The 14,439-nt window shown below is 40.5% G+C and overlaps 1 protein-coding gene across 3 annotated transcripts in view; it reads left to right on the top strand.

The window, feature by feature from the left end:
* ESRRB (estrogen related receptor beta) overlaps positions 1–8,769 on the top strand; it is a 59,358-nt gene extending 50,589 nt beyond the window's left edge. For all 3 annotated transcript variants that reach the window (XM_070733902.1, XM_070733920.1, XM_070733911.1), the window contains 2 exons: positions 2,809–3,078; positions 8,118–8,769. In XM_070733902.1, the coding sequence (XP_070590003.1) occupies positions 2,809–3,078; positions 8,118–8,362 (515 nt within the window). In that variant the 3' untranslated portion in view covers positions 8,363–8,769. The remainder of the gene's footprint in view (positions 1–2,808; positions 3,079–8,117) is intronic.
* The last annotated feature ends 5,670 nt before the right edge of the window (positions 8,770–14,439 follow it).

Raw genomic sequence — 14,439 nt, 5'->3', positions numbered from 1 at the left:
TTTGTTCTCAGTCATTAGATTTACCTGGTTCTAATGGACTTATTTACAGATTGTTACTTTTTGTTTGTGTTTTACCTTTTAACTTTGACAATGAATCCAGTGCATCTCTCTGTAGGGCAGTTCTTTTTCCCCTTGTCCTGAAGACACAGTTATGGTATTTGGGATTCCATAGTGATTTAATGTTTGTTTGTTTATTTAAAACATTTATACAGCTGCCCATCTTTCAGCCAAATCTGGGCAGCTCCCAATCAAATTATGTTTGACTTCTTAAAGTTAGATGTTGCTGCTTTGATGAAGCGCCTTACAAAGATGTTTTATCCAAATGAGGGGAGAACTTATATCTTGCAATAAGGCCCATTTTCTTTCTATGAGTAAAACTTCTACTCTTTAAATAATGTATAGTTCAGTGATGGCTAATATTAATTCTTCCTTCCTTCCTTCCTTCCTTCCTTCCTTCCTTCCTTCCTTCCTTCCTTCCTTCTTTCCGCCCTGAGTTTGCGGAGAGGGGCGGCATATAAATCCAATAAATCTAATCTAATCTTCCTTCCTTCCTTCCTTCCTTCCTTTATTTGTTTGTTTATTTGGCTTATTATCAAGGGATAGCTTATTTTGTGAGAAACCGGGTACATTCTGTATAATAAGGTTGCAAACATGTACTTTGTACATCTACCCACAGTGTTTTCTATGATAACGTAGCTGACTGGTTTCACAAGGGTGGGGAGATTTTAAGTACAGTGCATTATCCTTCTCTTTCTCTCCTATTCATGTTAACACAGCAGTGACTAGACCAGAACAAAGCATCTCGGAAGGGCATATTACAAGTCATGCTGGCAAGACTGAAGCACTAGCTCTTGAAATATTAAAGCAGCTACATTCTCCATAGGGATCAGTGCAGCCGATTTGAAGGCATTCCTCGTCTTTACTTCCGCCACTTCAACTTGCTGTTCATTTCGATGAAAGTCAGGGCTTTGTATGCACACTGTAGAATGTAGAATCATCTAGGACAAGGGTCTCCTACCTTGGCAACTTTAAGCTTGGAGGACTTCAACTCCCAGAATTCCTCAGCTAGCTCCATTCTGGGAATTGAAGTCCTGCAGCAGGGATGGGTTCCGGATTCTTCTACTGCCGGTTCACTCAGGGATGTGCCAGGTGGATGGATCCAGGTTGCATGCATGCACACATGCTCAGTACTTTAAAAAAACTTCTGCGCATGCACAGAAGCAAAAAACAAAATGCCGCCACCAAGAGAACTGGCCCGGGGGGCTTAGTAGGCCTAGGTCCAGTGACCCAGGCCACCAAGTTACTAACAGTTCTATAATAATAATAATTAATAATAATTTATTAGATTTGTATGCTGCCCCTCTCCGCAGACTATAGAACTGGTGCAAACTAGTAGGATGACATATTTATTTATTTATTTATTTTTATTTATTTATTTTGTCCAATACAAATTGAAAGTTAAGGAGAATAAAAACGTGTAGTAGTAAATATCAGGGAAGGGATAGAAGAAGAGATATGAGAATAGAATACATCAATGAAGAGTAGAGGAAGGATATATGGATGGGAGAAAAGATATATAAAATATAGGAGAGACAATTGGACAGGGGACGGAAGGCACACTAGTGAACTTATGCTCGCCCCTTACTGACCTCTAAGGAATCTGGAGAAGTCAACCGTGAAAAGTCTAAGGGAAAAATGTTGGGGGTTAGGGGTTGACACCACGGAGTCTGGTAATGAGTTCCACACTTCAACAACTTGATTGCTAAAGTCATATTTTTTACACTCAAGTTTGGAGCGGTTGATATTAAGTTTGAACCTGTTGCGTGCTCTTGTGTTATTGCGGTTGAAGCTGAAGTAGTTGTTGACAGGCAGGATGTTGCAGGCAATACTTAGATAATGTTTAAAGCTTCGTAGTTCTAAGCTTTCTAGACCCAGGATTGTAAGTCTAGTTTCGTAGGGTATTCTGTTTCGAGTGGTGGAGTGAAGGGCTCTTCTGGTGAAGTATCGTTGGACCTTTTAATATAAATTAAACAAACAAACAAACAAATAAATAATGCTTTGCCCAGTCCTAGGAATAAATGTTCAGTTAATTGGAAGTAGCTTCTTATATGAAGCTGCTTTCTCTTTTGAAAAGCTGAATAGGCCTCTGCCTTATTAAAGTATATCTATGGGACTGGCTCAAAGTCAAAGCCATTTCACTGAGGAGTTTGTCTACAGACATTTTTTTTCCCTGTAACAGCCAAAGAATTCTGCAAGTTGCAGTCACAAATACAGCAAAGGGCAACCCACTTGGAAAAGTTAGTCTAAGATTTACTTTTGCATTTGTTTTGGGATTCTTTTCTTATGTCAAAATGAATGGATGAAATGACAAACGCAATTAAAGGAGTAAGAATTAAAGAAACCAAAGAGATATGGCAAAGATGGTATGAATGGATCCACAAAAAACCCCTAAATATATCAATACAAAAAAAAGTATAGGTGTACATATAGTAGAAGAAAATTCAAATGTATCAAAACCTTTATGCCTTATTAACTTGCTGAATTGTATATAGTTTGCTTATGACACTGAGGTGTGATTTGTAACAACAACATGTAAAATGTTACGGTATTAGATCTGTAAAAACAGATATATGAATTTTTTTCTGTTTGTTTGTTTGTATGTTTGTTTTGACTAATAAAATTTTCTTAAAAAAAGAAAAAGATAAACAACCATAAAGTGAATGGCCTCTGCCAGTTTTCTAGGACGAAAGCAACCCAGTGCCTTTACTTGGTCAGCATTCTTCATCTGCTGTTCCTTTGCCTTGACAGGGTTTTCTAACCTTTCTTTGGGAGACCAGATGAGCTTATTGCAGAGCGCCTGGATGGAAATCCTCATTCTGGGTATTGTGTATCGCTCGTTACCGTATGAGGATAAACTGGTCTATGCTGAAGATTACATCATGGATGAGGAACATTCACGTTTGACAGGACTCCTGGAGCTCTATTTGGCCATCCTGCAGCTGGTGCGGAGGTACAAAAAGCTGAAGGTGGAGAAGGAAGAGTTTGTCACTCTGAAGGCCCTGGCTCTCGCCAATTCAGGTAAAGGCATGGACAAAGGGATCAGCAGCTGGGAATCTGGGGAGATATTTTTCATTTTTATTTTTAAGCTGATAAATACTTTATTATTGTCATTGTATGTAAATACACAGTATACCCATACAACGAAATTCACATAACAATTCAAAGTGTTGGTTATGACCTATAAAGCCCTTCAAGGCATCGGCCTTCTGCTACACGAATCCCAGCGACCGATTAGGTCCCACAGAGTTGGCCTTCTCTGGGTCCTGTCGACTAAACAATGTCGTCTGGCGGGTCCCAGGGGAAGAGCCTTCTATGTGGCGGCCCCAACTCTCTGGAACCAGTTCCCCCCGGAGATTAGAACTGCCTCCACCCTCCTTGCCTTCCCTAAACTCCTTAAAACTCACCTCTGCCGTCAGGCATGGGGGAATTAAGACATTCCCCCCTCCCCCGGGCCTATACAATTTATGTATGGTATGTCTGTGTGTATGTCTGGTTTAATAATGGGGTTTTTAAATTTTTTAAATTTATTAGATTTGTTGTGAATTGTTTTATTGTATGTTGTGAGCCGCCCTGAGTCTACGGAGAGGGGCGGCATACAAATCTAATAAATAAATAAATAAATAAATAACGCCTAAAGACCAGATCCAACACACATAACAATCCCCAAAACACGCCCCACCTACCAAACTTGAACAATGGGCGCTAACAAAATGAAATTCAATTGTGAAAAAAGTAAGGTTCTACATTTAGGCAAGAAGAACAAAATGCACAAGTACAGTCTATGTGGTACATTGCTCAACAGTCTGTAACTGTGAGGGAGATCTTGGAGTCCTAGTAGACAATCATTTAAATATGAGCCAGCAGTGTGCAGCAGCTGCTAAAAAAGCCAACACAGTTCTAGGCCGCATTAACAGAAGGATAGACTCAAGATCATGTGAAGTATTAATACCACTTTATAAGCCCTTGGTAAGACCACACTTGGAATATTGCATTCAGTTTTGGTTGCCACAATACAAAAAGGATGTTATTATTATTTTATTATTATTTGTTTGATTTGTATGCCGCCTCTCTCCGTAGACTCGGGGCGGCTCACAACAGTGATAAAAACAATACATGGTAACAAATCTAATAATTAAAATCTAAAATAACAGTTTTACATTAAAAAGTCTAAAAAGAAAAAAACCCCAATAGATAAAATACATACACACAGTCATTTCATGCACAAAATTACATAGGCAAGGGGGGGATGCCTCAGTTCCCCCAAGCCTGACAACAGAGGTGGGTTTTAAGGAGTTTACGAAAGGCAAGGAGGGTGGGGGCAGTCCTAATCTCTGGGGGGAGTTGATTCCAGAGTGTCAGAGCCACCACAGAGAAGGCTCTTCCCCTGGGTCCCGCTAGACGACATTGTTTAGTCGACAGGACCCGGAGAAGACCAACTCTGTGGGACCTAACCGGCCGCTGGAATTCGTGCGGCAGAAGGCGGTCCTGGATATCCTGGTCCGGTGCCAAGGAGGGCTTTATGTTGAGACTCTAGAAAGAGTACAGAGAAGACCGACAAAAATGATTAGGGGACTGGAAGCTAAAACATATGAAGAATGGTTGTAGGAATTGGGCATGGGTAGTTTAATGAAAAGAAGGACCAGAGGAGACATGATTGATAGCAGTGTTCCAATATCTCAGAGGTTGTCACAAAGAAGAAGGAGTCAACCTATTCTCCAAAGTACCTGAGGGTAGAACAAAAAGCAATGGGTGGAAATTAAACAAAGAGAGAAGTAACTTAGAACTAGGAGAAATTTACCGACACTTAGAACAATTGATCAGTGGAACAGCTTGCCTCCAGAGTTTGTGAATGCTCCAACACTGGAAGTTTTAAAGAAGATGTTGGATAACTGTCTGTCTGAAGTGGTATAGGGTTTCCTGCCTCAGCAGGGGGTTGGACTAGAAGACCTCCAAGGTCCCTTCCAACTCTGTTGTTATTATTATTATTATTAAATTCCCCACCTTGAACCATCTAAACATCTACACAACAGACCAGATAATACTGTCCAACAGCTCACTGATCATGACCCTTTAGTTCATTGTTAAGTGCAATTATAGCTCTGGGATAAAAACTATTCAGAAAACGTGTGGTCCGAGTTTTAATTGTTCAGTATCTTCCGCCAGAAGGCAACAGTCCAAAAAGATTGTAAGCAGGATGAGAAGAGTCTCTGAAAATGTTCTGCAACTTCCTAGAACAGCGAGATGGGGATAAAAAATGGTACCTATGCTTTGAAAGGAGGGGCAAGTCCATTGTTACAACTTGGGAAGAAATTGCCCTCCATCTGAATTCAGGCTAATAGCTCCCCGTCTCCTGACATCAATAAGAAAAAAAAATCATAGTAATTGATTTTGTAATTAACAGTTCATCAGAGGTATATTGATAACAGTTCAGCATTGGCTTGTTGGAAATAAATCCCATAATATTGGCTTATTTTTATAATCACTTATCAAAGTTAGGTCCTCTTTGCACTTGAGAAAACAAGGGTAGGAAGTTTAATGAGTCTACAACTGCTGCTTTGAGCCTGTTACACATATGTAATAGCTGCAGAGTTTGTTCCTTTGTAGCTGTTACATATATATATGGCTATCTAGCCTCCATTTGAGCACATCTAATAAAGGGGAGCCCACCATCATTCAAGGTAACTAATCTGATTATTCAACTGCTTTTATTTTTAGGAAGGATTTCCCCCCCCTCCCTCAACATTCCGTTAAAATCTACTCTCCTCTAACTTAAACCCACTATTCTGCATGGTATCCTTTCAGTTAAAAAGTGCTGTCAAATCCCCACTCAGCTGTCTTTTCTTTAGATGAGTTGCAGGAAAAGATTAACAGATTAACCCCTCTTTTCCTTCTGTCTGGAGGACAGAAGGAAAAGGGGGGACATGATCGAAACATTTAAATATATTAAAGGGTTAAATAAGGTCCAGGAGGGAAGTGTTTTTAATAGGAAAGTGAACACAAGAACAAGGGGTCACAATCTGAAGTTAGTTGGGGGAAAGATCAAAAGCAACATGAGAAAATATTATTTTACTGAAAGAGTAGTAGATCCTTGGAACAAACTTCCAGCAGACGTGGTAGATAAATCCACAGTAACTGAATTTAAACATGCCTGGGATAAACATATATCCATCCTAAGATAAAATACAGAAAATAGTATAAGGGCAGACTAGATGGACCATGAGGTCTTTTTCTGCCGTCAGACTTCTATGTTTCTAACAGATTATCAAAGTTGGAAGGGACCTTGTAGGTCATCTAGTCTAACCCCCCTGATACAAAATTTCTGACAAATGGCAATCCAATATTTTCTTGAAAGCTTGATTGATTGTTCTCAATGTCAGAAAATTTCTCATTTTTAGGTTGAATCTCTCCTTGATCAGTTTTCGTCCATTATTCCTTGTGCGGCCTTGGAAAATAGCAACTCAAAAAAGAGCAATTCAGAAGTGGGTTGACAAAAGTAGAATAAAATGAAAAACAAGTTCCAATGATTTTAAAATTTCTTTTTTTAATTGACGCCACTATCAATCACATTCTGAGCTTGCAATCAGCTATTTTTCCAAGATCTTCTTCATAAATATAAAACTACATACTCCCCATTTCATTCATTCCTATACATTTATTTTTTTTGTTTCCTAAGTGAATTTTGAATATAAAATAAATGTTTGGACTGATTTTGAGCCTCTCTGATTTAGTAGTCATATAAATTTAACGTATTATTAGTGGTTTTATTGCTTTTGTTCCTAATAGCCTTTCTTTTTTGTTACAAAGTGAGAGCTTTGAAAATAATTCAGTGACGATTCTTCCAATTCACATATGGGTATAGAAATTAGAAAGGAGAAATATAGACAAACACTCTGATATCTACTTAGTGAAAAGCAGACAAACCCATCCAATTTTTCAAGGCTTCTTAAATTAGTTTTCAGTATTTTCAAGCTGATCTAGAAGGACAAATCTCTAGAGAGTGTAGAATGTTAGTGTAGCGCATTAATTAGGTCGGTGTTTGAACTCATGATATAAAGCTCTAAATGCTAAAGTTGTTGTTCATTTTGAAATTAAAAAAGATTAAATATTAGAAGAGAGAAATGGATATCTCAGGTATATCAAAAATCATATCCTAATAACTTTGCTGTCAGGGTTCCAAATAGCATCCAAAATTAAACCAGAGTCCAAGGCAAAGCATTCCTCAAAGTTCCAATTTATTAGTAGAGCCATGTTGGCACATCTGGGAGAAATCTGAATCTAAAGCTGTGGAGGAGGGGGGGTTTCCACCCAGTTTAAAGTTTATTCCCTTGCTTCCATACCTACTGGGCCCACCAGAAGTTGGGAAACAGGCCGTTTGTGGCCTCCAGCGGGCCTCTGGGGGTGGGGAGAAGCTGTTTTTGCCCTCCCCAGGCATTGAATTATGGGTGTGGGCACTTGTACAGGCATGATGGTGTGCACTTGTGCTCTTTCGGCTCCCGTGGAAAAAATGGTTCGCCATCATTGAACTATTCATTCATTCATTCATTTATTCGACTTCTATGCCCCTCCAATCCCAAAGGACTCAGGGCGGCTTACAACATAATAACAATACAAAAAGATACAGCAATAAAAAAGAAGTTGAATATAAACTCTAAAACACTAACCCCAATAAAATCCATTTATATAAAAACCAAACAAATCTTATGCATGTGCACCATACATAAAATAAAATTTGGCCATGAAAGATGGACAATGCATGGCCCCCCAGGCCTGCCGGCAAAGCCAGGTCTTTGTGGCCTTGCGAAAGGCCAGTAGGGTGGGAGCAGTACAGACATCAGGGGGGTAGTTGGTTCCATAGAGCCGGGGCAGCCGCAGAGAAGGCCCTACCCCACGGTCTTGCCAACCTGCATTGTTTAGTCAATGGGACCTGGAGGAGGCCAACTCTGTGAGCTCTTATTGGTCTCTGGGTGGCATGTGGCAGGAGACGGTCCCGTAAATAGTCTGGCCCTGAGCCATGTAACTAGACTGATTCCCTCCTTAATTTTGCTTTTTCTCTACAGATTCAATGCACATAGAGGACATGGAGGCAGTGCAGAAACTCCAAGATCTTCTCCACGAAGCCCTTCAGGACTACGAGCTGGGTCAACGTCACGAGGAACCACGGCGTGCAGGAAAGCTGCTGCTGACCCTGCCTCTCCTGCGGCAAACAGCGGCCAAAGCTGTGCAGCACTTCTACAGCATCAAACTGCAAGGCAAAGTCCCCATGCACAAACTCTTCCTTGAGATGCTGGAGGCCAAAGTCTGACGTGCCCGGTCTCGCCTGGAGAGCCCAGGAAACAAACTTAAGAGAAGCAGCCGTGGAAGAAACCAAAAATGGCAGCTGGCTTTTATTTTCAATCATTTTACTGTGGAGGAATTATTTAACGCTCATCTAGCAGCCTGCCATCTGAAGATTATCATGTACAGAGATGGAAGCTCTTTTAATCGAGGGTCGGGGTTTTTTTTGTTAAAGTTTGTGGGAAATTCGCAACTAAGCTTTTGCACTTGCAGAGGGAACCAAGGAAAATTTGGAGTCCTTGAGCAGTGATGCTCTTTGCACTATCTAGGGCAGCTGATTCCTAGCTTTTTCCACCTTCTAATGGAAGGATGTGGAGATCTGAAGCAGGAAATGGTGGGGTAAAAAAAAATACAGCATTTATAGCATGGTGGTATGAGAGAATTTTTTTTTAAAAAAATGTGGGCATCAGTAGAGCTGGCGCTTGGTACGGTGTGTCAAGGCCCATGTGCCAGTTGCTTCTTTGGAAAGGAACACCTTCAGTCCAAATTCTAGTTATTTGTAATGTGTACATAGAGGCCTATTTCCTACTGGGAAAAGCAGGTGTGGCTGTGTAAGATATTCTGTGATCTTGAGCATCTGGTTTTTCCTATTCTTGTGCAATCAGAACATTCTCAGTGGTAGTTGCTACACAAGTGGAGAGACAGCTGGGGAGAGGATAGTTTTAGAGGATGCAGAGAGAACAAGCCCAGACCCTGTCTTATTAAAAAAAAAATCCAGCACAATTCCTTTCTTCTCCTATATATGATATTATTTTAAAAACCTTTCCTCTCCTTCTTTCCTCAACACCTGGCATGAATCTCAAGACTCAGACTGTCCACAACTATCAAGCCCAAACAAAACAAGTGTCCTGAACTAGGCATTTTGTTCAGCTCTTTCAGTAAATCCTGATACTAGCTAGATCCGTTCATGGGTTAGGAAAAAATACAGTGATACCTCGTCTTACAAACGCCTCGTCATACAAACTTTTTGAGATACAAACCCAGAGTTTAAGATTTTTTTGCCTCTTCTTACAAACTATTTTCACCTTACAAACCCACCACCACCGCTGGGATGCCCCACCTCCGGACTTCCGTTGCCAGCGAAGCACCTGTTTTTGCGCTGCTGGGATTCCCCTGAAGCTCCCCTCCATAGGAAACCCCACCTCCGGACTTCCGTGTTTTTGCGATGCTGTGCGATGCTGCAGGGGAATCCCAGCAGTGCAAAAACAGGCGCTTCGCTGGCAATGGAAGTCCGGAGGTGGGGTTTCCCAGTGAGGGGAGCCTCAATGAAATCACAGCATCGCAAAAACACAGAGGTCCGGAGGTAGGGTTTCAAGGACTTCGGTGTTTTTGCGATGCTGCGATTTCACTGATGCTCCCTTCACTGGGAAACCCCACCTCCGGACTTCCGTTGCCAGCAAAGCGCTCGTTTTTGCGATGCTGGGATTCCTCTGCTGGGATTCCCCTGCAGCATCACAAAAACACAGAAGTCTGGAGGTGGGGTTTACCATGGAGGGGAGCCTCAGGGAAATCCCAGCAGCACAAAAACGGGCACTTCGGCTGGCAAAAGGGGTGAATTTTGGGCTTGCACACATTAATCGCTTTTCCATTGATTCCTATGGGAAACATTGTTTCGTCTTACAAACTTTTCATCTTAAGAACTTTGTCCTGGAACCAATTAAGTTTGTAAGACAAGGTATCACTGTATCTCAAATCTTAACATGGACTCATGTTCCATATTAAGGGAATTATATAAAATTCCTTAAGGGAGATGTTTAACCTTTATTCTCTTATTCTTTAATTGTTTGTTTGAATCCAGTCTAAATAGTTGAGTGTAGGGCAATAAATTATTTTCAAGACGAGCCAAAGCCAGTAGTATATGGAGATGGCTTCTATCTCTCTTCATTTCCACCACAACCCCACTTCCTGGAAAACTGCCATTGGGAGGACAGATAGTCCTTGCCAGAGTTTTGGTTGCAAGATGGAAAGGCAGATGTTGTCCAGCCTCGACTTTATTTTTGTTACAAACCTAATTCTCAGCTCTTACGTATGCCAGGTTAAAATCTGCTGATACGTTTTCCCTCACCAGGAGGAAGATGGTAGAAGTAGAAGCTTCAGGGTCATTGACCTGAGTCCAGATTATTCCTTTGGGAGATTAATTGAATTTCATCAAATCGCCCCCCTGGAGCCAAAAGCACAGTTAGATCTTTTCTCCTAATTTGTAATATTTCAGCAGAAAGCGATGGTATTTGAGTTTGTGTTTTCATACATTTTTTTATTTCCGGCAATTAATTACATTCAAAGAGCCAAGGTAACAAAACAAATGAAGACGGTTTAGAAAAGGAGTTGTCAAACATACGCACACACACTCTATCATATACACTCCAAAACTCTGATAAAAGCAATAAAAGACATTGGGGTGAAGAGTCTATTGCCAAGTGGAAGTTAAAATTTTCTTCCCATCTCTTCTCCATTGATAATGAGAAAAGAGGCTTTAATCTTTGTATTTTTAATTAATCTCTGCTATCTTGATATTGTAGTCCGAAGGATTTTTAAAAAAAATATAAAAAGGGGAGAACACCAAGTTGTGCAAAATGTTCTTCATAAGCGAAGTACTGCTATGCTACCCATTGGCAACTCTTTGTGGCCAAAGTCCATTAAAATGGTAGAGTCTTGTTGTATTGTCCTGGCAGTATTGTTTGGGGAAGTTTCAATCTCACTTCTCGAGTAATGGCAAAGGAAGCGCGGATTCATTTTTACTCTTCAAAGTTTACAATTTCGTTCCTCTCTTCACATAGGGTGGGAAGGAGAGATAACATATTTCCACATAATTCCAGTGTGTTCCCTTACTACTTCTATTGTCCTAGCAACAGTTTTTCTCCAAGACAGTAATCATGGGTAGAAGAAAAAAACAGGATCCCTTTCCCTCATATAGAAGTTCCCAGGTATGTCCTTTGGTGCCTCTATTTGCAGATGTGAAAATCCACTGAAGGAGATTTTTGAGAGCCACTGCCAAAGATTAAATGCTGGGCCAGCAACAGTCTGATTTCATAAGATAGTTTCTTTGTTCATGACTTAATAGGCATGGTTTAAATTTCAATTGGGAGGTACATTTCAAAGTCATGTGCAGGAAGTATTCCTCCTTGTCACTTAGAGAAAATAACTATTATTTCTTATTCCCGCACTGATGAAACTATGATTTGGTTCCCAATTTTTTAAAACCACAATTTCCTTCATCATTCTATCTTGAGTAAGTCTGAGTTTGAATCATATGGCATTTTTAAGGCAAAACCAGACAAGTTAGATCAATTAACCAGGGGAACAACTTACTTCCAGAAGTTGTGAATTCTCCAACACTGGACATTTTAAAGAAAAGATTGGACAACCATTTATCTGAAATGGTAAAGGGTTTCCTGCCTAAGCAAGGGGTTGGATTAGAAGACCTCCAAGGTCCCTTCCAACTCTCTTATTATGATTATAAATACAGATGACCAGTCACATTATGATTTAGTACAATGTGTGAACCTATTTTTCCATTGTACATAACCTGCTGTCATTTGTAACCTAAAATAAAATATCTTCACCTTAAATTTAACTCCTAGTGACTTGATGGATGCATTCTCCATAGTTTTCTTAGTAGTAATATGGAAGTGGCTTTTTTCCCCTTTTTGGCTCCCAGTCTAATTTACATTTCTGGGATTTGCTGGGAATCAGCCGTTACCCAATTACTTATCACATTCGATCTTAAATCACATTTGAGATCTGTTAAGATCACCTAGCCCTGAAACTAATTGGGGTCATTCTTAACCTATCCAGACCCACAGTTTCCAGCATTCAATTGTCAGTAACAGCAGAATCTTTGACTCTGACAAGGAAGAACACTGGGCTCATATCTTTGAGCCACTTTCTAGAACAGTGTTTCCCAACCTTGGCAACTTGAAGATATCTGGACTTCAACTCCCAGAATTCCCCAGCCAGCATTTGCTGGCTGGGGAATTCTGGGAGTTGAAGTCCAGATATCTTCAAGTTGCCAAGGTTGGGAAACACTGTTCTAGAATATATTCTACTGATGTACAATATCTTTTAGGAAAAATGTACATCCTGTTTCTCTACTATTCACTGGGCCCTTTTAGGATTATTAAAGCCCACAGCTTCAACCTTCTGTACTAAATAGACCATATAATAGTCAGTGAAGGGAATAAGAAAAAGAAAAAGCATTTTCCTTCATATTTGTAGGTGATCCAGCCTGCCTTCTATAAGGTATAAGGGGGCTTTTGCAGCACATTTTTCGTTTAGTGTGATCATTATGTCCCAAAGGAAGACTACAATAATCTGCCACAGCAGCTATTTATGAGGGGCTGAATACCCTCAACCAGCCATAGAGAACAGATAATCCCATGCGGAAGTGTATTTGTGAATGTGCAAAGATATATTTTGGTTTTTTTCAGCAGTTTACAATCTTGCATATACAATGGCTCAGTGCTCCCAATTCGTCCCGGTTCTGCAAACCAATAATGGCGGCAGCAGGAAGCTCCGCTCACCTGCCCGGATGCTTCTGCACATGTGCAGAAATATCGTGCACATGCGCTCGTCCAGTGTGAGGGAAATCTCTTAAGTACAAGAATGGTTTGTTGTCTGCAAGTACAATTATAGCTTCCACGGAGTAGGCAATTCTGAAATCTTATCCAAATGCTAATCCAGGATTAGATTAGAACAAGGCATGCAGGTAAGTGCCCTCATTAGGATATAGTGATGACGCTGGCAAACCTCTGTAGCTTCCCAAAGAGGTGCATCATTCTTCTCCTGAGCCTACACCCAAATCCTGTGATGTACTCTCTCTCCCTCCCAAAGCTTTGCGTATTTATACACTTGACAATAGTCTGTGAAACATAATATTTTCTGTCAGCCCAGAAGGCAACAGATGCTGCTCTTATTTTACATTCCTCTCTGGAAACAGAAACCTTTGGCCTTGAATGGGGAGGAAAAACAATCACTTCCTCGATTGGATAGCGATCAATTCAGACCACTCATTCCACTTGTATTTGAGAAATAATGGGCATTACTTTGGAGTGGAATGTAAAGGGAACTTCAAACCCCCAGCCAAACAATACTATTTATGCCAAATAGGGGTTATTGTATTGTTCTTCAAAACTAGATGCCCATTCTGAAACTGTTAAAACTGTATTTTGAAACCAAGCTAAAACAACTCTAAAAGAAAAGGGGAAAGGGGGAAGGTTATAAAGAAAGACTGAAGAATGTTGAATTTTTTACATGTTCAAGTTTCTGAGTTTCCGACTAGTAGCCATTCTTTAATGAATGTGGCCCAAATCAGGCTCAGCTCCTATAGTTTGATGCTTAGGAGACACCCCCTCCCCCCTCAAAATGGAAAGCTTGTGCAACTTTAAGCAAGGTGTCAGTTCAGAAGCAATATCAACACTATCTACTCAATTACTATTATTTTCGGGGATGGGAAGAAAAAGCCCCTGTTTAAATTTTAAAAAATGTATTCTTGTGCTGCAGATAATTTCAAACAAACTGAGAAATAAAATAATGTACAAAGAAAACTGGTTGAAATGGCATTTATTGCATATTCTGAATCATTTAGTGTCATCACACATATGGCATTGCTACCCTTGCCCCTTTATTATACATGAAACACCTAAATTAATGCCATAAGCAGACATGTAAATTAGTCGGCCCATAGTGGTTTGGATCAGGGGTGAGCCCTGGTTTTCTTCACTGCTGGTTCATTCAGTGGTGCAATACGTGGGGGGGTGCGTGCCACACACACATGCACAGTACTAAAAACACAGCTGTGCATGTGCAGAAGCAAAAAACAGCTTATGTGCCTGCGCAGAAGCAAAAAAACAAGATGGCGGTGCCTACAGTTTGGGAAATGGCAGGCCTGTGTCGCTGCCGGTTCCAGTAACACAGAACCACAAATTACTACTGGTTCTATAGAACTGACGTAAATTGGGAGGAACCCACCTCTGGTTTGGATATACCTATTGTAAGTGGTCCACGACTGGGTCGGTTAGTGACAGATTCTGAGGAGGATGAACCAGG

This window comes from Erythrolamprus reginae, chromosome 1 (assembly GCF_031021105.1).
Source record: "Erythrolamprus reginae isolate rEryReg1 chromosome 1, rEryReg1.hap1, whole genome shotgun sequence".
NCBI lineage: Eukaryota > Metazoa > Chordata > Lepidosauria > Squamata > Dipsadidae > Erythrolamprus > Erythrolamprus reginae.
This window is presented reverse-complemented; position numbering and strand designations above follow the sequence as displayed.